The sequence below is a fragment of the Diplotaxodon limnothrissa genome, linkage group LG3 (assembly GCF_057381915.1).
Source record: "Diplotaxodon limnothrissa isolate DT_005_m linkage group LG3, D_limnothrissa_male_GT1.1, whole genome shotgun sequence".
NCBI classification, from domain to species: domain Eukaryota; kingdom Metazoa; phylum Chordata; class Actinopteri; order Cichliformes; family Cichlidae; genus Diplotaxodon; species Diplotaxodon limnothrissa.
Window position 1 is genome coordinate 39,008,625 of NC_140598.1, and position 27,134 is coordinate 39,035,758.

At 39.7% G+C, this 27,134-nt stretch overlaps 1 protein-coding gene across 1 annotated transcript in view; it reads right to left on the reverse strand.

Annotated features, from left to right (window-relative positions):
* Window positions 1-7,986: 7,986 nt before the first annotated feature.
* LOC146635809 (protein NLRC3-like) overlaps window positions 7,987-27,134 on the reverse strand; it is a 31,648-nt gene continuing 12,500 nt past the window's right edge. Inside the window, exons 3-9 of the mRNA XM_085348222.1 lie at window positions 25,974-26,052; window positions 22,650-22,878; window positions 20,721-22,524; window positions 19,968-20,141; window positions 18,692-18,865; window positions 8,649-8,695; window positions 7,987-8,522 (exon numbers count right to left, since the gene is read on the reverse strand). Of these exons, the coding sequence (XP_085204348.1) occupies window positions 7,987-8,522; window positions 8,649-8,695; window positions 18,692-18,865; window positions 19,968-20,141; window positions 20,721-22,524; window positions 22,650-22,878; window positions 25,974-26,052 (3,043 nt within the window). The remainder of the gene's footprint in view (window positions 8,523-8,648; window positions 8,696-18,691; window positions 18,866-19,967; window positions 20,142-20,720; window positions 22,525-22,649; window positions 22,879-25,973; window positions 26,053-27,134) is intronic.

A 27,134-nucleotide genomic window follows, 5' to 3' on the forward strand; every position in this document is an offset into this window, starting at 1 on the left:
TTCACTTTTGTCAGTCTCACTTTATTCAAATTTATTGTATTTACATAACTAAACATCAAGCACGTGATAACAAAATGCACTAAGCTCAGATTTTATTTTTGTGTATGTGTTCACCTTTTTGAGAGCAGTATGATCAAATTTCTAAATTTAACACCACATTTTTTAGTGTCCCTATAAATGCATATGGAGTTTATTTATTTGTTCATTTGGATGCACAGTGAAAGTAATCAAATCGTGTACAGCCAAAGCTGTATATTCAAATCAAACAAAGTCCCTAACACTGGGCTCTCTGGGTGTATCTCTGTGCGTGGCTGTGTTAAACTCAAGAATCCAAATTGATTGTGCTTTACATTTATACCACAATAATCAATTTCTTTCTAATCGGTGGAGTAAATGCAATGGCAGTTGTCTGAAAGAACACATAATTCTCAAAAGAAAGAAAAAATTTTCATTTTATAAACTGATATGAAGAATAGCAATGACATCAATTTTTTCAGATCCGCAACCCTGGCCAACCATCAAGGCTCAATATTAGGGTTTGGCTTGGAGTAGAGTTTGGATAATGTTATTTTCAATAAAAACACATTAAAAAACTTAAATAATCTACATTTTTGATAGCGGTTCTTATTTTAAAAAGGTTCCACCAACCTTCACAGGCAATTTCTTGTTGAACTTCCTCTGCGGACTCTTGTGGATATTTACTTCAAGTAAACTGCACTGGCTCTATAATGTGGTCCCATTTTATCCCTGTCGCTGTCTCTCTACATGTTTTATTTGCATAAAGACAAATGTTTATGTACTGACATAGAGATTAGTAATTGATTATATAACAAGTATAACTTAACATGGAGGCTTTCACAAACACTTATGACCACTGCACATCAAACAGACCACAAAATAATTGTGATGAAGTGTTCATAATATACATAATACGTTCTTTTATTTGCTTCTGTATACTCTATCAGCGTAGCACTAAAAGCACTTACACAGATTTATTTCTTAGTACACTGGATCAAAACATTTCATGTTTTATCAGTGCTGCATTTGAATAATTAACCTCCTAGGACCTGGCGTCCACATATGTGGACATCACATTTTGGGTTGTTTAGACCAAAATACTCAATTTTGCTCTACAAGGGCCTGATATCCACTTATAAGGACATTATACTGCTACTGTTCTATCAAAATATTAGACGAATATCCTCATATGTGGCTCTCATTTTTCTCAGAAACAAAAATCAGGTTTAAAAAATCTGGTAATTCTTTGTTTTTTACATTCATTGGGTCCCAATATGCCCAAATATCAAAGAGAAATTAAAAATGCATGCCATGGAAGAGTTTGGGTCTTAGGGGTAATAATTACTAATTACTATTACTATTACTAATAATAGTGTAAAATGCCCTTAGCTTTGATTTATCTAAAGGTTTTTGACATACTACTTAACAATACATCAAGTTACCTATAGTTCATCATTCTATTGAAATTATGTACATACAAGTTTTGTTTTGTTTTTTATTCAAATCATTTATTACCTGTGTGGCCTCAGAAAATTTGTGTGTGCCATTAGGCATTTATTGGAAAAGCCTTATTTTTCACAGTAAGTAAGACATAACACCTGCTAAATGTCAAATCAAGGATTGTAATGTTTGTTTCAGATCTTACAGAACTGCAAAAACAGAAAAACTGTTCTTTCATTGCAGAACAATTTGAGTTACTTATTGCTGCTGAGGAGTTAGAGCAGTTTTTCAACAATTCTTCAAGGCCATAGTTTAGGACAGTCTCTCCCAACCTTTAGGAGCCACAGCACATATTTTACATTATTGCCGAGTGATTAGAAAAATCACATGGCACACCACCAAACAAAACTGTCACAAAAAGCATATTGATAATTTTCCCCTGCGTACCAGGTATAGCAGAATTGGCCCAGTTTGTCCACAGTATACCTTTTTCGCTTTCTTCCTAGCACTACTCGTGCTAGGGCCTTCATCTGGGTCGGAATTTTCTCCAGGACCCAGGTTAGATTGACTACTTTTTCTTTTCTAATATTTATCTATTGCTATGTAGCTGCATCGCCTCACAGCATCACTATTATGTAATTTCTTCTCCATCATCTTCTGTTTTACTGCCAGTTAGCAACCCATTTAATTAGAGGTACTCCACTGGGTAAGGATCTGTTTATTTCGCCTATGCTGTCTATGACTTCATTAAAATTAGTCTCTACTACCCTGCAATTTGAAGTTGCATATCCAGTGGTTTTTGTGTACTTTTTTTTACTACAATAGCAACAGGAGTATCATCCCACATTGCAAAATTGGTATGGCCCCGATCTGGCCCACACAATGTGCTTACACATGGCCCGCATACCGCAAAGAATGACGGCCCTTTGGTGGCCCAGAGCTGGTTTGCCAGAGGTGGCCCACACACGTGCCAGCACCAGACACACTGCTGGCCCTGTGCTGGTCCAGATGTCAGCCTAATGTATATCTTAATCAAGCCATGTAATAACAACATGTGCCGGAACATAATAGTGAAAAAGTAACATGACGAAACTTTGGACTGATTCTTATATAGCACTTCTCTACTCTCCTGGATTACTCAAAGTGCTCTATACAACATGCCACATTCACCATATCACACACTTTCCCTAGACTGAGTGCTTTTTAACTACATTCACACACATTCATACTCTTGACATGCAGATCAGTAGGTGACGTGCTCTACCTCCTGAGCTGCAGCAACCCACTGGCACAGATGAGTAAACCCTCACTAGGATTTGGATGAAGTGTACACTCACAAACCTGTCAAATCTGCATTTGAAACATGTGCTACCATAGCAGTATAATATTGCAACATGGCATTTGGGTCTTCTAACTAAAATAGGAAAATAGGAACATAACTAGTGCCATCATTGCCAGACCTGGCCCACGTCTGGTTGACTGACACCAGTCAGTCAGAAGTATCAGCTTGATGCCAGATCCAGGCCAGACCTGTTTTCTATGGGCCTGGGCCACATAACCCAAACCACAATCGAGCCAGATATGGCATGCCATCACATAGACAGTGCCATTTATGCCAGGCCTGGTCCATATCTGGATGACAGTTGTCTTATCATGCCAGAAGTCAACCAGCAGTGCCGGCTTGATACCAAATCTGGGCCAGACCTGCTTGCTATGTGGGATGTTGATGTGTGTAACAGGCACCCAAACGCACACTCCAAAGGCACCAAGTTACATTCAAAACAACTTTATTTCAGTACCAATAAAAATTAATATACAAAATAAAATATAACCCAGACAAGGCAGAAACCAGGAACTCATGAACTAGACTGACATGACAGAACATGGAACACACAGCACACATGACAAGAGAGAAACAACCTAGAGGGAGAACATGCCGAGGAGCAGACAGAGACTCAGACAATATATAGACACAAAGGATAAAAAGGAAGTTGCATACACTTAGAGCTTGACTGAGACACGTGAACATGACTGTTAGAATTCATTTTATGGTAAGAACCAATCAGCTAAGTAAAGAGAAATGACAGTCCATCACTACTTGTGGGCGATCGTGGCTCAAGAGTTGGGAGTTCGCCTTGTAATCGGAAGGTTGCCGGTTCGAGCCCCGGCTTGGACAGTCTTGGTCGTTGTGTCCTTGGGCAAGACACTTCACCCGTTGCCTACTGGTGGTGGTCAGAGGGCCCGGTGGCGCCAGTGTCCGGCAGCCTCGCCTCTGTCAGTGCGCCCCAGGGTGGCTGTGGCTACAATGTAGCTTACCATCACCAGTGTGTGAGTGTGTGTGTGTGAATGGGTGGATGACAGGTTGTGTAAAGCGCTTTGGGGTCCTTAGGGACTAGAAAAGCGCTATACAAATACAGGCCATTTACCATTTTACTTTAAGAACTGAAGGTCCGTCAGTCTGGAAAACTGCTAAAACTTTGAACGTGTCCCTAATTGGTGTCGCAAAAACCATCAGAGAGTCAAAAATGACCCCACGGGTTGTTTTTCTTCAAAATCTTTAAAATGCAAAGTTATAATATATTCTTATTCCAGGTTTTCCTCATAAAATATGTTTGTAACATGAGGACATTTGCATTTTTATTTCTTTTTTCATTAATAAAAAAAAAAAAATGCAGTTTTTGTATCAATTCCCCACTCTTCCACAAGTGGGGTCAAAAATGAATTCATTTTTACACAGTAACATACATGATTTATAGACAGGGCTGCACATAAGTGGTCCGCAGGTGCACATTCACTGTCAAAATAAATGTATTCCGGGAAATTCCGAGAATGCGTGCTTCTTTTTGTTGTGGAGGAACACCAAAGTAATTGCTTACGGAGCTTGCTTCTTCAACATCTTTAGAGTTTTGAACAAATGTCTGTCCTCCTCCAGAATATTTAATGTACGCAAACCTGCCTTCCAACTTCTTATCTGGTATGTGTCTTTTATTTTGACCATTTATGTGCAGCCCTGTTTATAGTTTCCTGTGCATTTCAAACATTGTCTTTCTGATGTTTTTCTAAAGTAACATGGCTGCAATGAGGCCAGCTAGGATCCCTGTGGCCCTACAAATGATCCAGGACGGATGTGATGAAGAGCCCATCGGAGGCATTGACTCAGAATCGGACATCTCAGATATGGAGGACCCAGACTATTGTCCCCCCCACTGGACAAGGCCAGTCAGACACAGAGGAGTCCTCTGATGAGTCCTCTGAAGAGGAAATGGATATTGAGTCTAACAGAATGAGCCCCTCTTACTGCTCTAGCTACAATATTCTGAATTAGTCGGCCAGGGCTTGCACCTGGGTTTAGTACTTTCTCCCCAATAGATGTATGGAAGATGTTCATGTCTGATAATATAATAGAAGAGGTGCTGACATGCACAAACATGGAGGCACAAAAGTAGCCACAGACAGGGGAAAAGAGTGGAAAAATGTAATCAAACGTAAGCTCATGGCCTTTATTTGATTGACCATTCTTGCAGGAAGTGAAAAAATAAATAAAAATGCAAAGGGTCTCATGTCACAAACATGTTTTATGAGGAATAACTCAAATATGAAAATATTACAACTCTTCGTTTTAAAGATTTTGAAAAATAACAACCAAGCTTATAACAAAAAGCATTGATTTTGTTTGGGGTCATTTTTTACCCCACTCGTGGAAGAGTGTAGGTATTGGTAGGTTGTGCATCCGAGGGTTAAGGCATCACTCTCAATGTATACATTAATTGATCAGTTTTAACTAAAATGAAAAATGGAAAAAATGCATTTTAATGCATTCTTTAATAAACAGGAAGAAACTGTCACAATTACATAATTTTCTACAATAGGACCATCATTATTTTTACATAAATAAAGACTGCAAAGAAAGATAAAACTGCAAATAAGAAAACAATTTATGAGTGTAGGTAGGACTGATGTTGATGTTACTTTTTTATGTGCGTATTATGTTCTATGTGGACTAGTCAGTCTTGTTCCTGCCCTCATCTTGTGGGCCTAGACAGATCAAACAAAGTAAATCGAAAAGCCACCAACTCATGTCTGCAAAGAAAAGCAATCACAAACAACCATTGATTATATTTTTGGTTCCTACCCCTTTTTCTTTTCTTTCAGGTTTCTGATTGGATGAACCTTTTTTCTTTTCTTTTTTTTACATACACAGATATTGCTCCACCTGTACTTTATTTGCTTTGTCCACTAGGATGAACAGTGCAATAAATGCAAACTATGCACATGTTTGTTTTGTTTGCCTCCAAATCAAAAGGTCATTAACTGTGTGGTTTGTCCGTGTTTCTATGTGTGCGTGTGTGATTAATGACACCTGTGACCTGCACTACAAATCAGGATTTCATCTTATGAAGTTAACTCAAGGATTAACTCAAGGTTTTATGTACAACCAAGGTGGTTCACTTCTTACTGGGGTACATGCACCAATTGCTGTGGAGTAGATTATGTTTGTGGTTACAGACAACGTTGGAAATCTCTGCCTACTGACCAATCAGCTCTCCAGAAAACTTTTTTTTTTCTGTCAAGACAGTTTTCAATATCACACAATGTCTTTATTTTTTTTCTAATGATCAATGGGAAATGTAAATTCCTGGTAGCATTTTATATTACAGCTTAGTAATATAGGCAGAGACAAGAACATAATATTGCGGTAATTTCTAGGTTATTACTCATCAATTAAAAAGTATTAACTAGTTAATATTCAAGTAATTTTAAGGTAGCAACAATGGTTAGATTTGAGTAATTAGACTGAAAAGTATGTAACTGGATAACATGAGCCCAAAAACGAGTTGGGAATAATTTGGAAATAAAGACATCCGCATGAGACAAAACCAATTAACAATATGATATCCTCATAACAATAACAAGGTAATGTTTGTGAGTTTGATCCATCCATCTTCATCCGCTTTATCCGGGGCCGGGTCGCGGGGGCAGCAGCCTAACCTGTGAGTTTGAATTTTCATATTTTTATAAAGATTTTAAATTGTAATGATCTCATAATAATAAGGTAATATTGGCATATGTTTTAACTAGTGCTGTCAGCGCTCATCTCGTTAAAAATATTTTTTAATGACGCATTAACACGGCAAATCTCCGTTAGCAAGTTAATGCGGATCACCCCGTGCATAGGGCTGCATGGCGCCAGAAATATGGAAACTCAAAATAAAGAATATTACACATGAATGCATTAGATTTGAATGGATGTTTAGAGGATTATCTTTCAAAGCATATTTATCTGGATGACCATAGATAATATGGTAAAAACATTTTAGATAGAAAGTGGGCATGGAACACATACTTAAAATGTCCAGTATACAAAAATAAAATGTCATCCATTCTTTCGGGTTGTTAGGGGCTGCAACGCTTCGTCACTGATTAACCTCCAACTGTCGAGATTATACTCATTCAATCTCTCCGATCCTTTTAATACTCAGCTGAAAAAAAAAAACACTTGACTCCAAAACACTTGTGATGCTACTTTATTTAAACCATGCGCATCAGAGATCATGCAATGTAAAAAGCAGATCTAAAGGGGGGCCTCATGAGTTTCACAACATGCTATAAAACCCCAGGAATTCTCTCATATGTTAACCAAAGCAACTCAGAGCCACAGTGCTATATGTGTGTGCAGTGCTGATATATGTGTGTGTAAGCACGTGCAGAGTGGATGTTGGGCACGTGATCAGTAGTGAGAAAAAACATTCATCAAACTAACATCTTACTAAAACATTGCATGCGCATGACTTACGTCTGCTTTTACTCTGTTTACTCTGTTCTGTGCATACCTATACACCCCCAGCTGTAGTTTCATGTTTTGTTATATTCTACAGGGCCTCAACTCTCAAGGTCTTTTCTATCTTCTATCTTCATCTCACAGTTCTTTTTAAATACAAATCGTTGAGGGTTATCAGATTAAAATTGCCCTAATGAAAATGAAGGGACTCAAATACAGTACTCAGAAACTTACAACAGTTTATTGAACTTTAATACCGAGAAAAGATCACCAAATGATTGACTACAGGCAGGAATAACGGTTTTACTAAAGGTCTTCAGGAACCTGTGAGCTCTTTTGAATTCTAAGTGAGGGTCAGATATTTATCTCGACAATTAGAAAATGAAGTTTCTCACTTGCTTACAAGAACTATTGAGATATCTACCTAATCTTCAGATATGCTCAGAACTAATACAGAAGTAATGACTTGTAAATTTTAATCATAAATGAAACAATAACAATAAAGATGTACTGCAGGTCAGCAGGTGGTTTGTACACAAAACAAACAGTGCCAGATATCAGAGTGACTTTAAAGAACTGAAGAGGAAGAAGTTTACAAGGAATCATTTAGAAGAGTTTCAAACATCAACTGATTGAATCCATGAATCTGAAAACGTGTTTCTGAGTGAAAGAGACAGACATGTACAGACTGAACTATCTGTTCAACAGTCAGAGTGTTTCTCTAACAGGAGGACACTCTTTACACCAACTCAGCACAGGGACACTGAGGAATCAGGATAACAGACTGCAAATCCAGGATAAAGAGTTTGAGTGAAAGTGGTGTTGAGGGTGTGGAGGTGGATCAGAGTGTCAGAGGAGACTCTGTAGAAGGACAGAGTGCCAGCAGGACAGTCCACATACACTGCTGCTCTGTTAGAGACAGAGGAGGAGGAGGAGGAGGAGATGGATCCTTTCATGTTATTCTGCCTGACAAATTGTGGACCATCACCAGAGCAGTTCAGACTCCAGGACACATGATTGTATCCAAACACACAGTCATAACTGTCTCCTTTCCTTCTGATTTCTCTGTAACTCACTGTTATATCAACCCTTCCTTTCCACTCGATCTCCCAGTAACAGCGACCAGTCAGACCATTTCTACACAGCAGCTGAGGCCAAACATCAAATCTGTCTGGATGATCAGGATATGACTGAACCTCCTTCACATGTGTCACCTTCCTGTTGTTGTCAGACAGTTTAAGATCTGTGTGTACTGTGTTTGTGTCGATTGAGAGTTGACAGGAATCTGATGGAGAGAACAAACACAATCCAGCTGCAGTTATTGATCCATCATGTGTTCATTGATTGACACTTTGATGATGGTTGAATGTGTGCTGCTTTGTTTAATGAATCACATTAAAAACACACTTACACTTCCTCAAACCTGGTCTCAACCATCGGACTCCAGCAGGCTCCACCCTGAAAGGAAGAGGGGGATCAGACCAGCACAGTCTCTTTCAGCATGCAAACAAGGACGTTACATGGCTCTCATACACGGACTGTTACACACTGATAAAGGAACAGTCCAACATTTTCACAAATACATTTCAATCCATACGTGGATCAAACTGCTGATGATTTGGACTGATCCTGGATCTGTCAGTACCACTGACACTAAATTTAATGAAATGTGACTCATTGGGTGAATGCCGTAGGCATCCAATCTATTGAGTTCCTGTTTCTTTTTAAACTTTATTCTTCTAACTTATTAGTGTGGATGCTGATTAAGCATGAGCTTGGCTCATCTCATTTATTGTGGACTTGATGAAGTAACTTTTTTTAAAAGAGAAAGATTTGAGCAAAAATTGGGAAATAATTGTAACTTAAAGTTGAAATTAAACAGGTTTATTGTCAAATTTAGCAAAGTTATATAACGAAAAGAGAAGGAGCTGGTAAGTCCTTTCCATACAAATGGGTGGCGGCAACCCCGGCGTGTGTGTGTGTCTTTGTATCTTTGTGCTCATTGTGTTTATTGCTCTATACCCTGGGTTTATCTTGCAGTTCTGTGTTCTCATGCTGTTTACATTACTCTGTTTCAAGAACTCTAGGGGATTTTTTTGGGTGGTTGGATTTTAATTGGATCTAAAAAGCTGAATATACAAATCACTGGCTAGATAACGTTCATTATATTGATCTTAAAATCGCAAGTTATTCAATTAAATTTTTTTGTATAGCACTTTTCACAGGATAAAAACGCCAAAGTGCTTCACAGCAATATAAAACAGAAATGCATAAAATACATCAAAAATCAAACAAACAGCACAAATCTAATTAAAAGCCAATCTAAATAAATGAGACTAAAGCTGCTTTTTAAAAGAATAAATACAATCAAGGTAACGTAATGATGGAGGGAGAGCATTCCACAACCTGGGGTTCAAGGTTCAAGGTTCTTTATTTGTCACATGCATAGTTATACAAGTATAACACAGAGTGAAATGTAGCCTGACACGCTCCTCGACATGTGCAAAAATTTTGGGGGGGGGGGGGGGGTGTAGAGGAAGAACATTATATATATATATATATATATATATATAGTATATACACTGGGTGAATGTGCAGTAGTAGCAGCAAGCAGGTGAATTCTGTACATTAATATGAATAGACATCTGACTATTTTACAGGATAGACAATATAAACATATTTAAAATTAAAGGAATTGAAATGTACATTGTGCCTTGGTTTAGAGTGTCTGGAAGAGAGTCCTGTCTCAGGGGGCCTGGGGGCCACCGCTCTAAAAGATTTATCACCTCTGGTCTTATAACATGTTAGTGGGACTACCAACAGCCTTTGATTAGATGATCTCATGCTGTGAGAGGGAGCGTGGGGCTCTAAAAGATCAGAAATGTAGGCAAGGGCATCACAATTCAAAGCTTTAAAAGTCAGTACCAAGATTTTAAAATGAATTCTAAAATGTACCTGAAGCCTGTGTAATGAATGTAACGCTGGTGTAATGTGCTCTCTTTTTTGTGTCTTAGTTAAAAGCCTTGCAGCAGCATTCTGGGCTAACTGGAGACGGTCAAGATTCCTTTTGCTCAAACAAAGAAAAAGACTGTTACAATAATCTATGCAGGATCAAACAAAAGCATGAATAACCATTTCTAACTCAGATTTAGACACCAAAGTTTGTGGTTTGGAGATGTTTCTTAGCTGAAAAAGGCAATTCCTAATTAACTGGTGAGTGTGTTGTTCTAGGGACATGGCAGAATCAAATATCACACCAAGGTACCTGAGGCTCAGGTGAACAGATGAGCCAAGAGAACCAAGATGCTGTTTGATTAGAGATATCTGGCTGTCGGGGGCAATAATTAATGTTTCTGACTTCTCAGAGTTCAACTGTAAGTAGTTGTCACCAACCCACTGTTCAATGGAAGCTAAAGATTTAATTAAAGAGGACAGTTTATTGACTTCCATCGGCTTAAAAGAGCAATAGAGCTGAATATCATCAGCATAGAAGTGATAAGACACCTCAGGGAACTGCCTAATTGTAAGTCCTTGAGGTAACATGTAGAGGAGAAAAAGGATAGGACCCAGAACTGAACCCTGCGGTATCCCACATATCAGATCCTTAGAATGTGACATAAACTGATTTGCAAAAACACTAAAAGATCTGTTGGAGAGGTACGACTGAAACCACTTCAAAGCCAGACTACGTCCCGGAGCCTGTTAATCAGGATGGTATGGTCAATGGTGTCAAAGGCAGATGCCAAGTCCAACAAAACCATGACTGTGAATGCTCCAGAGTCAGATGACATCATAATATCACTAGAGACTTTAAGTAATGTGGTTTCTCTTGAGTGACCTTTTGTCATAAATTTCATGTTTTTCTAAAAAAGTGGTAAATTGATCTGTAACTACTTTTTCCAGAATTTTCGACAATAATGGAAGCTTAGAGATAGGCCTATAATTCTTAAGCTGAGTTGGATCCAAACTGCTCTTTTTTAATATGGGCTCAACAACAGCATGCTTACAGAACCTAGAGACGACGCCTGTTAAAAGAGACGCATTGCATATCTCTACAATAGATGGGCCAATGGCAGAGAGAGCATTTTTAAACAGCCCAGCAGGTAGAATGTCATTTTAACCACTTTTACGTGGTCTTGGTTTTGTCTTGGTCTCGACGGACTTTTGTCTTGGTCTTGACAGACTTTGGTCTCGGTCTTGGTCTCGGTCTTGCTCTGTCAGATCGACATAGTGTTCGGGAGGGATTTGGAGTCAACCATCGGCGGAGCGGGGGAATGGCTTAAGACCGGGTCATTTTTTTCAGAAGCCCAGGGTCTTTTGGAGTGTGATTTGTTTCATAGTTAGATGCCTGACTGACAACTGTATAAAACAAAAACTACACACAATATTCCAAGCACATAGCGCACCGTTGTAAATTCCCCCTAATTTTGGTATGATCCGAGCTCAGGCACTGGGCGATTGAGCACAGCACTTATGCATGTGAGCGAGGGGAGAGAAGCTGCTGCCTGCAAGTTTGCTGCAGACAGAGGAGAGCTTAAGTTTGACCAGGAACCAAAGCAAATCATTCGTACTGTACAAATAATGTAAATATGATGGTGTATCACAAAAGATTGATATCAAACTGATCACTTGACCCATATTACGTTACTTGCTCTTCGAGTGAATCAACAAATGGCGAAATGAAAAGCCAAACAACAACAATGCTGTTTTTTAGAGAGTCTTAGCTTACATGTGTGTTTATTTCATATTTTCAGTTGTTACCCTCCACGGCTAAACAAAGCACTCTAAATCGGCTTCAGTTATGTACTAATGAACACAACAATGGACATAAGGAACTTCTTTCAAAGAAAAATCTCAGGTAGATGTTATTTTATATATGATGCTTTGTATGTTGTTCAGTATATTTCTATGCAAAACAAGAGGAATTTCAATACACAGCAGTATATTCACAGTTGAAACCGGATGTTTACATACACTTTAGGGAGAAAACATAAAAACATTTTTTCACTGTTAAATATGAATTTAGAGTAAACTTGTTTTGTTTTAGATAAATAAATATTGAAATATCTTTTCAATTAGTTAAATGTCAGAATAAAGCGAGAGAGAGCTGTCTATTTTGTATCACTTTCATCAAATTTAGGAGTACATGTATACTAAGTTTATTGTTAATTAATGAGAAAACTCCAGACCATTCCATTCTGAGCTTAAGAAGGTTCTGATTGGTTGGTAGAGTCCATGTGAGTAAATTGGTGGCACACCTGTGGATGCATATAAGGCACCCCCAAAACACAGAGCCTGTTTCTTTGACATGGGAAAATCAAGAGATATCAACCAAAACACCAGGAAAAGAACTTTGGACCTCCATAAGTGTGGCTCAATTTTGAATACAATCTGGTGCCATTTCAATTAAGAAATACAGATGATTTACGTCTGTTTTTACGATTTTACTCTTAAATTTAACAAATGTGTTTTTTATATTTATCAAACTAAAAAAATAAACATTTAGTCTGATTTGATGTTCCAATTAAAAAAGTGTTTGTGTTTTTAGCTGAAGAGTATGTAAATATCTGGTTACAACTGTATATTTGATGATGTTGGTGTTTGGTTTGATTGTCAGCACAGAGAGAGAGAGAGGAACAGAGAGGGAGATGGAGAGGAGAATGAGGACAGAACAGAGATGGAACAAGAGCCAGGTGAGACACACATGTTAGTCAAATGGTTGTTTCCCAAAACTCAGAACATGTATCTAGTACCTAGTGTTTCTTTTTAGATACCATTTGTTACTTTTCAAATTCTATATTTATTAAGTTATGCAGGCTTGTTTGCACAACAAGGGTAAATAATAGAGCTGGGCGATAGAACGATAACGATATGTATCGCGATATAACTTTTACTCGATAGAGAAATTAAGCTATCGCGATAGACCTCACCGCTCTTGTCCTCTTAAAAAAAAAAAAAGGTCAGCCAATCCAAATTAAGTAGCGCAGAGCCGAACCAATCACAGCCGCAGCATCACGTCGCGTGGCTTGTTAGGTACAGCACAAGTGCCAAGCCGCACGTGTGTTTGTTTGGGAAGCAGCCAGCGGGTAATGGAGCCAGCGCTAATGGAGGAAATGAGTGTGCCGACTAGAAAAGTCAACCGAGCGTGACCGAAGAGAAAACAGATGATGGTTCCAACGCCGGAGAGATTGTCGAACGGAAGAGCCATAGAAGTTCCGTAGTGTGAAGGTATTTCGGCTATTTCAAGTCTGACAAAAAACAGAGTAGCGTGCACTGTAAATTGTGCCGAAAGCAAGTCTGGAAATACAATAAACTGGTGCATGCGTCACACTGTGCGCCACGTTATTGTTTCGGTGAAATGAATTTCTACAATACTGTTACTGTTAATTCTACTCTCTGCAGTGTTTAAATGCTTACATATACACACAGTTACTGTCCCTCCACACATACGACTCGGTTCTGCTTCTATGCCCCAGCTTTGTTTACTTTTTCCCACCGAGGCTTCTAGACTTCTGATTGGCCAACATTTCTGCACGGTTAGGAATGTAGCGCCACCTGCTGCTTTGGCATGTTCATAGCAGCGTTTTCACTTCATTTCTCCCTTTATGTGTGGACGGGATTATTTTTTAAAACGAAAACGGAAAATCTCCGTTTTCAAAAATACCCGTGTACGTGTGGACGTAGCCTCAGTCTCTGACTGGAAGCGCTAATTCATCATTCGGCTTTTGTCAGACTAAAGTAACTGTTACAACTGTTTGAAAAGCTAAGCTATACAACAAGGAGAGATTGAGAATTTCCTTTTAGTTCTCAGTTTATTTGATATTGACAAAAGTTAGTCAGTTTTGTCTGTTCTTCTGTAAAACAAACTAAGATTTATTTTTAGAATTAATATTTTGTTTCCAAGTGGAATTGACAATTTAGTCTGTTTCGTTTGTTCTATTTTGAAACTTAAACGCTTTAGCGGCTGCCTTTTGTGTAGTTTGCAATATTTGCCTTTATTTATCTGAAAAAGTCTCATGTTCCTTAAGTACATCTACCCTGTTGAACTTATTATGGGAAATAAATATTTAAATAAAAACAAGCTGCTGATTATTTCACATTTTACTTGTGAGCAACGGCACATTTAAATCTTACAAATATAGTTATTTGGCTTATATCGTGATAGATATCGTTATCGCCTGAAATGAAAAAAACATATCGTGATATGAAAAAATCTCATATCGCCCAGCTCTAGTAAATAATTATATAAACTTTCCTGAATCTAAATAGTGTACTTTGGTAGAATTAAAAAATGAGTTTAGTGCAGGTCTATGATGATTTTTAGTGCAACTATCATGTAGTTTTGATTCTGGTTCTGTTTTGGTTAAGTCCTAAGTAGTCCTGATTTTGAACTGTTGTAGTCCTGTTTTAATTCTGGATCAGTTCTGGGTCTTGTTGAATTGGGCTTTAGTCCCTGTGTCTTGATACAGCCCCGACTTTGTTCTGCCTTGCTGCTTAATTAAAAAACTAGTTTAAGGTATCCTGCATATGTGATATATATAAACAGAGAGGGTGATGAACACGACAGTCAAGTGGAGCGTGCGTCTGTCCTCTCAGTAAGTGAGTGAGACAGTAGACAGCGGTGAGGAGGGCTGTGCGAAAGCAAAAACACATAAATATGCCTGACACTCGTAAATGAAGCAGCATCTGGCTGCAGTTTAAAGACTTTTTTGTCTTGGTCTTGGTCTCATCTCGACTTGGTCTCGGTCGTGGTCTCGTCTCGACTTGGTCTTGGTCTCGGTTTAGGTGGTCTTGACTACAAGTCTAGTCATTGGGTTAAACACTGACAGTAAATGACGGGGAGGTGGCCCAGAGGCACAAACAGATGGTATTGAAGAACCAATGCTCATACGGACATTATAAACAATAGAATTTATGGAGTCAAACAGTACCTTGGAATTTCTCTGCTTGATGAGATTAACTGAGAAAAATATCGTGATTTGGCTGTTTTTATAGTTTCATGTACAGAAACCCAAGGTTCCCTAAGGTGGAGCCTGTGAACTTCGAGTTTAGTTGATTTCCAAAGGCATTCTACTTTTCTACAGAGTCTTTTGACCTTCCTTACGTCATCATTTATCCATGGATGAGCTCTTTTTGAGGCAGCAATGACAGATCTCATAGGTGCCACTGAATTTAAAATCTCCAAGCAGTGATTGTTAAAACACTGTGTAGCAACATCAGCATCAGTGCAGCCACTGATCACATGAGGGTCCAACAAATTAGAAAACTTCAAAGCAACGTCCTGATTTATGAACCGCTTATGGAACATGAGATTAGAGGTTGGTGTGTACAGAGGGAAGCTAAGATTAAAAGTAACACAGGAATGGTCACTCATTTGTATGTCCTTAATCCAGACATTAGTTATGTCTAAGCCAAGAGAAAACACAAGGTCCAAGGTGTGGCCTTTAACAGGGTGGGTCCAGAGACATGCTGAATAAAATTAAAAGAGTCTGTAATGGATAGAAAGTCACAGGCCATGCTACAGCTAAGATCATCCACATGCAGTTTGAAATCCCCAATCATTAAGATCTTCTCCAGTTTAATAATGGAAGATAAAAAGTCTGTAAAATCTTGAATAAAAACACCAGCAGGGCCTGGAGGGCAGTAAATTAAAACACAATAAAATATATCTGATAAGAAGTTGTGACTCAAAGGAAGGGAAAATCTCAGAGTCCATAACCCTGCAAGAAAAATTATCTTGGTGAACGGTGACCAGACCACCACCACGACGGTCCAAACGCGGAGTCCCGATGAAGCGACAGCCGACCAGGCAGAGCTCATTAAGGTGGATACATTCATTCTCCGGCTGCCAAGATTCCATGAGAAACATGAAGTCCAGACTATTACTGCTAAAAAAAAGTCATTCAGTACAAATGATTTATTGGCTGTAGAGCGAGCGTTTAGGAGAGCGATCTGAAGCAGAGGTGACAGTCTGACGTCATCAACAGCTGACTGATGGGGAATTGACAGCAGACACCTGGAATGAGGACGTAGTCTCCCGGTACCCCTAGCTGTGGAACTGTGGTCTTGTAGAATACCAGGCTAAGGTGAAAAAAATTCCGCATTTCCAGAATTGACGCCGATCGAGGTAATCGTTCTGTTCGCCCATGGCGAAAACCCGGGTAGGTGATAACCGATCGGCATTATCAGCGTCCTGGAGGGGAACCAGTACCAGATACCGGAGATGTTCTCTACCATGGAGCGGAAGAAATCCTCTCTGTCGGGTCCATTTCCTTTTAGCCCGGACACCAGACCTACCAACCCTTCTAGACGATCTCCTTACCATTTGTTCTTGCTCCTGGGATTCTGCTTGGAGCGAAGAACAGGTACAGGTAGTCGGGAGAGGGAGGAGGGCAGACAAATGGAGGAGGGAAAGCCTTGTGGTAGCTCTACCAGCTGTCAAAAGTTTTTTCCATACATAGTTTGATACTCAACAATATATGTGAACTGTAGATCCGAGTAGCAAATAAACCTTCATAATATACAACAGATGAGATGACAAGATAAAAAACAATATACTGAAGCAGTTGACAAACACACTCAGCAGCAACAGCAGCCAAGCTGAACACAAGCGCCATGTTCATCAACCAAATCCTTGCAGTTATCATTATTGTCAGTCAAGAATACAGTGGGGCAAAAAAGTATTTAGTCAGCCACCGATTGTGCAAGTTCCCCCACCTAAAATGATGACAGAGGTCAGTAATTTGCACCAGAGGTACACTTCAACTGTGAGAGACAGAATGTGAAAAAAAAATCCATGAATCCACATGGTAGGATTTGTAAAGAATTTATTCGTAAATCAGGGTGGAAAATAAGTATTTGGTCAATAACAAAAATACAACTCAATACTTGGTAACATAACCTTTGTTGGCAATAACAGAGGTCAAACGTTTACTATAGGTCTTTACCAGGTTTGCACACACAGTAGCTGGTATTTTGGCCCATTCCTCCATGCAGATCTTCTCGAGAGCAGTGATGTTTTGGGGCTGTCGCCGAGCAACACGGACTTTCAACTCCCGCCACAGATTTTCTATGGGGTTGAGGTCTGGAGACTGGCTAGGCCACTCCAGGACTTTCAAATGCTTCTTACGGAGCCACTCCTTTGTTGCCTGGGTGGTGTGTTTTGGATCATTGTCATGTTGGAAGACCCAGCCTCGTTTCATCTTCAAAGTTCTCACTGATGGAAGGAGGTTTTGGCTCAAAATCTCACGATACATGGCCCCCTTCATTCTGTCCTTAACACGGATCAGTCGTCCTGTCCCCTTGGCAGAAAAACAGCCCCATAGCATGATGTTTCCACCCCCATGCTTCACAGTAGGTATGGTGTTCTTGGGATGCAACTCAGTATTCTTCTTCCTCCAAACACGACGAGTTGAGTTTATACCAAGAAGTTCTACTTTGGTTTCATCTGACCACATGACATTCTCCCAATCCTCTGCTGTATCATCCATGTGCTCTCTGGCAAACTTCAGACGGGCCTGGACATGCACTGGCTTCAGCAGCGGAACACGTCTGGCACTGCGGGATTTGATTCCCTGCCGTTGTAGTGTGTTACTGATGGTGACCTTTGTTACTTTGGTCCCAGCTCTCTGCAGGTCATTCACCAGGTCCCCCCGTGTGGTTCTGGGATCTTTGCTCACCGTTCTCATGATCATTTTGACCCCACGGGATGAGATCTTGCGTGGAGCCCCAGATCGAGGGAGATTATCAGTGGTCTTGTATGTCTTCCATTTTCTGATGATTGCTCCCACAGTTGATTTTTTCACACCAAGCTGCTTGCCTATTGTAGATTCACTCTTCCCAGTCTGGTGCAGGTCTACAATACTTTTCCTGGTGTCCTTCGAAAGCTCTTTGGTCTTGGCCATGGCGGAGTTTGGAGTCTGACTGTTTGAGGCTGTGGACAGGTGTCTCTTATACAGATGATGAGTTCAAACAGGTGCCATTCATACAGGTAACGAGTGGGGGACAGAAAAGCTTCTTACAGAAGACGTTACAGGTCTGTGAGAGCCAGAGATTTTCCTTGTTTGAGGTGACCAAATACTTATTTTCCACCCTAATTTACGAATAAATTCTTTACAAATCCTACCATGTGAATTCATGGATTTTTTTTTCACATTCTGTCTCTCACAGTTGAAGTGTACCTCTGGTGCAAATTACTGACCTCTGTCATCATTTTAAGTGGGGGAACTTGCACAATCGGTGGCTGACTAAATACTTTTTTGCCCCACTGTAAATATTTATTTCATATCTCATAAATATTTAAAGTAGAGTAGAGATGGTGTTCTAAGCAATAGAAAACTATTCCTGTGTTTGACTGTTCATGTCATGTTTGCATGAAATAAACGGGAGTTTAAGTGTTAAGGACACAGGGAATTTTCCCAGCTCTTCCTCCTCTATCAGACATTCTCACCATACCTGAGAGTGTCCAGTCTCCAGTGTGGATCCTTCAGTCCAGCCGATAGCAGCTTCATTCCTGAGTCGCCTGGATGATTGTAGCTCAGGTCCAGCTCTCTCAGATGGGAGCGGTTGGAGCTCAGAGCTGAGACCAGAGAACTACAGCCTTCCTCTGTGATTAGACAGCCTGACAGACTGAAGACAAACAAAAAATAATATGTAAGCTGAAGCACTGTTTTTTTTTTCTATCCACTGAGTTTATGTGAATAGTGAAGCCTTCTACTACTTGAAATTTGATTTTGAACCAAGTACCACCCACATATCTGTACCGGTGGTTGAGTGATTTTCTTTTCTGACAGTCTACACTGCCTCGGTTATATACAAGAGAAAAGTCAAATCAAATCAAAAGATAACATGGTTTTGTCTGAACCCAGTGTTTTTGACCTATGTTGGTGAATTCAGAGTTATCAAATTGATAGGGTCTACCCCCAAAAAAAAACAGTGGCAAGGTCCTTTGAGAAAGTCAATCATAGCAAGATAGCAACAAGAGTGAAAGGGAAGGTTCACAAGATGGCAGTGAAATCTGTTTTAATGTATGATTTACAGACAGGGTAGCTGAAGAGGATAATGAGGTGGAAGATTTATTTTCTGCTGTATTGATCACTTTAGTAATAGTGATATCACTTTCTTACTTACTTATATGCATGCAGGATAGCACCACAGATGCTCCTTATGCTCTAGCACACATACTTTAAGCAAATAGTGGGGCTTCTTCTGAAAAAGACATGTCAACCAGGCCTAACTAAAACATGACTGTAATTGAATTACTTAATCCATTTTCTAAACTGATTATCAATTCAGGTTGAAAGCAGGGCTGGAGTGCTCCCCCAGGTTTTAGTGGGTAAGAGACAGGATACAATTTATATAATAATACATAATAAGAATAACGCAATTCTTGAAAAAAACCTCCATACCTAAAAATAGAAACAAAACTTTAAGGATTTTGTCAACTGAATTACTGCTGAAGTAATGATCTCGCAGAGGACAAAAATGACTGCTTAAAAATAAATGATTGAGCAATGAAAGGAAATGGCCATGCACAATCAATACAATATACAGGAAAATCTCGAGATTGAACAGTGCAAAGTTATTTTAAAAAAATGAGACAAAGAAAAAGAACAAACACATTTACATGTGTTTATTTAACCAATTTCACTGTCTGTTCAATAATGAAATTTCAAGACATTCAATTAAGACATCCAATGATCACATCAAATATCAAAGTCTGAATTCTGACCTTAGAGTTTCTAGTACACAGCATGGATTCTTGAGTCCATCAGACAAAAGTTTCACTCCTGAATCATACAGGTCATTGTTACTCAGGTCCACCTGTCTGAGACTAAAAGACTGGGAACTGAGAACTGAGGACAGAGCTTCACAGCTTCTCTCTGAGAGGTTACTGCCATTTAGACTGCAAGTAAAATAAGCAAAAACAATAATATCAGCAATCATATGAAGTAACCCTAACCCTAACACAAAAATGGCTCTTCTCACATTTGCCAAAAAAAGCTTGATGATTTCCAAGACTTTGTTGCCAAAATTTCTCCACAAGTATGTGAAAGACCAATTCCAAGTTATAGCAAGCACTTCACCACAGATGACTGACAAACTGAAGGTAATTCAGATCAATATATTTCTTTACAATTTATATATGCAAATCACAACAACAGTTGCCTCAAGGTGCTCAAGGTAATCTGTCATGTGTAGGCTGAGAAGGAAATTGTTATCAGAGAAGCACCTGAGTGAGATTTTTCTTTTCTTAGGAAACCATAACATAACAAATATGAATCAGTTCATTAGCAGCTGCGGAGCCTAGGTATAAGATATGGACTGGTAGTACTGGCGAGGTGATTTCTGCTGCTAAAAACCTATTCCAAGTATCATATATCTCACTCTGAGGACTGATAAGGATTTAATTTAATGGTCAAATGGCATACATTTTCATTAATTCAGATTTTTACAGTAAAAGGATGAGGACATATTTACTCACACAGCTGTGTTTGAGGCTTTGACCACTGGCAACAGCATCAGAAGAGCCTCCTCTGAAGCAGAGTATTTCTTCAGGTCAAACACTTCCAGATCTTTTTCTGATGACAGTAATATGAAGACCAGAGCTGACCACTGAGCAGGAGACAGTTTATCTGTGGAGAAACTTCCTGATCTCAGGGACTGTTGGATCTCCTCCACTAGAGAATGATCATTCAGTTCATTGAGACAGTGTAACAGATTGATGCTTTTTTCTGCAGACAGATTCTCACTGAGCTTCTTCTTGATATACTGGACTGTTCCCTGATTGGTCTGTGAGCTACTTCCCATCTGTGTCAGCAGGCCTTGTAGGAGAGTCTGATTGGTCTGAAGTGAAAGACCCAGGAGGAAGCGTAGGAACAAGTCCAGGTGTCCATTTGGACTCTGTAAGGCTTTGTTCACAGCACTTTGATAAGTATTTTGCTTTGCAGATTCTATTGTTTCAGCTTTCAGAGAGGTTGTTGGTTCTTCCAGTAAATTGAGTCCAGCGTTGATGATGGTCAGATGGACATGAAGAGCAGCCAGAAACTCCTGAACACTCAGATGGATGAAGCAGAACACCTTATCCTGGTACAGTCCTCTCTCCTCTTTAAAGATCTGTGTGAACACTCCTGAGTACACTGAGGCTGCTGTGATATCGATGCCACACTCTGTCAGGTCTGATTCATAGAAGATCAGGTTTCCTTTCTGCAGCTGATCAAAAGCCAGTTTTCCCAGAGACTCAATCATCTTCCTGCTCTCTGGACTCCAGTGTGGATCTGTCTCAGCTCCTTCATCATACTTGACTTTCTTCACTTTGGCCTGAACCACCAGGAAGTGGATGTACATCTCAGTCAGGGTCTTGGGCAGCTGTCCTCCCTCTCTGGTTTTCAGCACATCCTCCAGAACTGTAGCAGTGATCCAGCAGAAGACTGGGATGTGGCACATGATGTGGAGGCTTTGTGATGTCTTGATGTGGGAGATGATCCTGCTGGCCTGCTCCTTATCTCTGAATCTCTTCCTGAAGTACTCCTCCTTCTGTGGGTCAGTGAACCCTCTGACCTCTGTCACCATGTCAACACAGTTAGAAGGGATCTGATTGGCTGCTGCAGGTCGTGTGGTTATCCAGAGGCGAGCAGAGGGAAGCAGTTTCCCCCTGATGAGGTTTATCAGCAGCACATCCACTGAGGTGGACTTTCTAGGGTCAGTTAGGTTTGTAGTTTTGTGGAAGTCCAGAGGAAGTCGACACTCATCCAGACCATCAAAGATGAACACAACCTGGAAGTCTTCAAAGCTGCAGATTCCTGCTTCTTTGGTTTCAGTAAAGAAGTGATGAACAAGTCCCACCAAGCTGAACTTCTCCTCTTTCAGCACATTCAGCTCTCTGAAAGTGAATGGAAATATGAACTGGATGTCCTGGTTGGCTTTGTCTTCAGCCCAGTCCAGGGTGTATTTCTGTGTTAAGACTGTTTTCCCAATGCCAGCCACTCCCTTTGTCAGCACTGTTCTGATTGGTTCATATCTTCCAGGTGAGGCTTTAAAGATGTCTTCTTGTCTGATTGTTGTTTCTGGTCTGTCTGGTTTCCTCGATGCTGTTTCAATCTGTCTGACCTCATGTTCATCATTGACCTCTGCAGTCCCTCCCTCTGTGATGTAGAGCTCTGTGTAGATCTGATTCAGAAGGGTTGGGTTTCCTGCTTTAGCGATCCCCTCAAACACACACTGGAACTTCTTCTTCAGTGTAGATTTAAATTCATGCTGATGCCACTGCAAGTTCCTAGTGCAAGTTCCTGAGTGATACACACACACAAATCAAGGATTCATCAAGTGCACATCTTTTGCATGTATTCTTGGCCATTTCTTGAGACATTGTTGACTGTTTTATCACCATAAAAATTTAGAGAATAATTCTCACTTCTCAGCAAACACTCAGTGAACTTATTCTGCTTCATTCTCTTCAGGAAGTCCACTGTAATCGTCACAAATGCTTCTCTGCTGCTCTTACTCGGTTCTTCATCCACACTTTGTAATACATTATCATCCTCACAATGACTCTTAAAACATTGTAGGTCATCTGGACTCAGATCTGTCTGGATCTTCTTCAGCTCGGTCTTCACAAAAGCGATGATTTTTTCCCCCAGTATCTGGAACGGTTTTTGGGAATCAGTTTAATTAGCTCGTTATACACGATCCCTCAATGAAAGTCAAACCTTGGCTCTCTAAATGAAGTGGGAAAAGGTAACAATCCACATTTCCACATCTAATTCTTTCTATTGCTCTTAAATCTAAATGTTGTCACAAAGTTATCACTCATATTGTTCATAAGAACACATCACACACAAACACACAACTGTAAGGATGCTCTATCTGCAGCGAAATCTGGATATTATGGAAAATTTATCAGATTTGTGGTAGCAAACAGCAGAGCTCTTTTCTCTACTATAATCGTGTCTTTCAGCCACCTCAGTGTTACCGCACTGCGCAGTGTAATACTTGTATGGCTCTTTTCAGTACTATAATTTTTATGATCAATCAACAGCTGGCTGTAGGTAGTCCATATAGTACATTGTATGACCATACATTGTTATTCAGAGCTGAAGAGCCTAGGTGTTTCTCTTGATAGCGCCCTAAAGTTTGACATACTTATCAGTATTATTACTTGGGCATCATATTTCTACATAATATTACTTAACATCAGTGTTGGGACTAACGCGTTATTGAGTAACGTGTTACAGTAAATACGTTATTATTGTGGTAACGAGCACGGTAACTAGTTATTATGCCAAAACCAGGAACGCGTTACTCGTTACTGGGATTTAGATAGGCTCGTTATTCGTTACTTCGTGTGGTGGCTATCGCGCAGCTCTCACAGATTCAATAACATTAGCAAGTGGTGGAAACCAGCAGGTGGATGAAGGAAAAGGGAGGCAAGAGGAGAGACGCGAAGCGGCCGCTGGTCCGAGAGTGTCAGTTGAACTGAACTTCAGGTAAGAAGTTATAATCTGCAGTCCATCTGGGTCAGGTATGAACCAAGTTTAGTTGGAGTTTATTTTTGTTGTGCTGACTTTTTTGTACTGCGTGCTAGCTAGCATGACAGAGTTTCTATACAGCTGGGTGGGTGCTATGTTACTGATGTTGAACTTTATTTTGTTCATAAGGTTAATTATTAGAGTTGCCAACCGTCCAGTAAAAAACGGAATCGTCTCGTATTCCGAGAAAATATTATGCGTTTCGTATTTAGGTGAAAAGAAACACAGTTTGTCCCGGACTTCAGCTACAATGAAAAAGACACAAAGCTGGAGTTACTCTGTGTCTTTGCTGCACAGCTGCCTCTTCTTCTCTCATCCTCTTACCCTCCCTCTCCTGTTTCTACTTCAATCATGAAACTGATCAATGATCAGCTGATTGGCTTTTCTCTCTTGTTTGTTTATCGCCCACTTTGCGCCAGAAAGAGGAAAGCAGCGGATGACGCGCTAAACAACAGCAGCACGTTTAAGCTTGAACAGCTGTTGTTAGAATTTATTTAATATTAATTTCTAGTATCAGCTGATGTTGGCTGGAGCCACAGCTGTAAACCTGCTGGTCTTGATGTCGGTTTGGTTATGTGGTGAGAGGGAAACATGAAGATGAAACCAGGAGCTGTCCTTCCTGAATCATCAGAGCTGATGGAGAAACAGGTTTACCTTTTAGGTGACATGAATGAGTTGAAGGGAAGTTATGAACTGTTTCTGAGAGACAAATAACACCAGGATCCTTTTCTAAGTAGCTGACAGCTGGTAACTGTGCAGGGGCGGGTCTAGCAAAGTGTTGCCAGGGGGGCATGTAGGGCATTAACAGGGGGAAAGGGGGGCACAAGGAAATACTTTCTTATTCTCATTTAAAATGTCTCACTTTTAAAAAAATAATTATCTGCGTCTTACAACAAACAATTGATAGATTGATACATATATACCATCAGAACAGTGTACATCACTGTCACAACAGTGTTTATTTTCATTCAAAGGCTTTATGATTTTTCCTATAATGGTGGGCCGGTCTCTAGTCAAAATGCCTGGGATGATTTTTTAGTCCCAGTCCAGCCCTGTATGCAGCTCATCTGCAGTCTGGTGTTGCCTACATCTTCCTATTCAGAAGGCAGAATTTCCGAGTTCTGAGTACAATCAAAAGCACCATGACTGCAGTTTTTGTGTTGGATGTAAAAAGCGAGGATAGAATGGCTAGGATAGAATCAGGCGTGGGATTTCTCTCGTGGAAATGTGCACATTTTTTCCTTTCTATTGGTAGGTGGCACAGTGCACTTGTGGCAAGTAAGCAAGCTAGAAAACTGTCAATCTTGCTGGGTATCCAGTTACGGAAGCAACACATTAACACGAGAATTCTGAGTTAAACCAAAGTTACTTTCCCTAGTAACTAGTTACTCTGAAAGTAACGAGTAACTTGAAGTAACTGAGTTACTTTTAATAGAAGTAACTAGTAATGTAACTAAATTACTAATTTAAAGTAACTTACCCAACACTGCTTATCATTCACCTAAGACTACTGCTATTCTTGTACAAGCTCTGGTTATATTCCATATGGATTATTATATTTTATCCTTTCTAGATTACCATAAAAATGTCTCCATAGACTTTAGCCAAAATTCAGCTGCTTGTGCCATTAATAGAGCCCATTACTACTGCCCTTCAACCACTTCACTGGCTTTCTGTGAAATATCACATTGATTGTAGATTCAGCTTCTTTCTCCAAAGTCTCCCCATAAAGTCACACATCCATATCTGATCTTCTGCACATCACCACTCTGTCCTCTACTCTCAGATCCTCCTCCTCTGCTACTGTTATTTTCCCATCTGCTCACATTACCCTCCAGTGCTTTCAGCTGAATGGCCACGAGAACTTTCTTCAACACCATTCACAACATTAATTCTCTCACTACCTTTAAAGTAGCCTTAAAACACATCTTTTTAAACTTTTCTGATTCATTTTATGCAGTGTTCACTACAATACTACTTAATACTATGTAGTATTGTGTATGTTCTCCTTTAAACCTCACAAGCCATTCTGTGATTTTGTTATTTAATTGCTTGTGAGGTTTACTTGATTTTTAAATAAAATGTTATTTTATTCCATTTATTATTTTTGGCCTGCCCAGCTGCCAAAGCATGTCTTCTGAACCAGAACCAGGCATGGAGATGACTGTGAACAGAATAGATGTAAAAGTAGTTGTTGTACATGTACAGACCATAAATATGGAGTCCAGGTGTGCTTGATGCTGCTGGGCAGACTGCCCACTGGGAACCTCTAAGCTCTCCTTGTCCACTCTGTGGAGGAATCATGAAAAATTAGAATAATACAACAAAACATTACAACCTTAAATTCAACCTGCTGTTCCTCTGTATGTGGCAGCAAGTTTTTCACACCAGCCTATTAATCAACGAAAGACCAAGACAGACTTTTAATTTATTTGAAAGCCTGATGCTTAGCCTTGTCCACCCCAGCTGTAGAACTCAGAAACCAGTCTTACTTGTAGAAATGTGTCGGTTACAAACGAAACTGCTCTTAGAGCCGGATCTTTGAAGTGAACGACACAAGCTTATTTTGTTTTCATATTTTAATTTATATTTTATTGTGTTGTGGTTTGCAGTGTTTTGTGTTGTTTCACTTTAAATTTGTTTAAAAGGAGAAAGCTGAAAATTTAAATAGTTTAAAGTTGAAATGTAAATAGTTGGTTTTTCTATTATATTATATTATTTATTATGTTTTCTGTGGAGTGAATAAATAAAAGTACATTTACGGTGGCCCCTAGAGACAAAGCGCGAACCAACTCCAAAATTATATATAAACATATATAAATAAACCCCTTTTTTTACATTAGTAATTCCTTTTGTTCATAATTTTATATTATTGTTAATAATAAATTAATTAAAGCAAGAAAACAACCTGAAGAGCCGGTTGGGAGCCGAAAGAGCCGCATCTTTTTAGTGAGCCAAGCCGAAAGAGCCAGTTCTCCAAAAAGAGCCGGAAATCCCATCACTACTTACTTGTTATCATCTATCGTCCATCTGGGCCTTACTAGTGATGTGTCGGTCGCGAACGAAGCGGCTCTTAGATCCAACTCTTTGAAGTGAACATTGCCATCCGGCTCCTTATTGGGAGCCGTGGTTTTTGTTTTGTTATTTCTTTCTCTCACCCTCTCTCTCGCACTTTTGTTCCACTTTACTCCACACACGAGCCTTGTGATAGCTCTGGGCAGAGGGGGAGGGGCGGTAGTTACACTCACAGTAGCACAGGAACAGAGCGGGAGGGAGAGAGAGAGAAAGAGAGCCAGGGACAACAATGTCACATTAGAAAAATATAGTAATCATCCACAACTTTTTTCAGTTGCGGACGATAAAGGATTCAG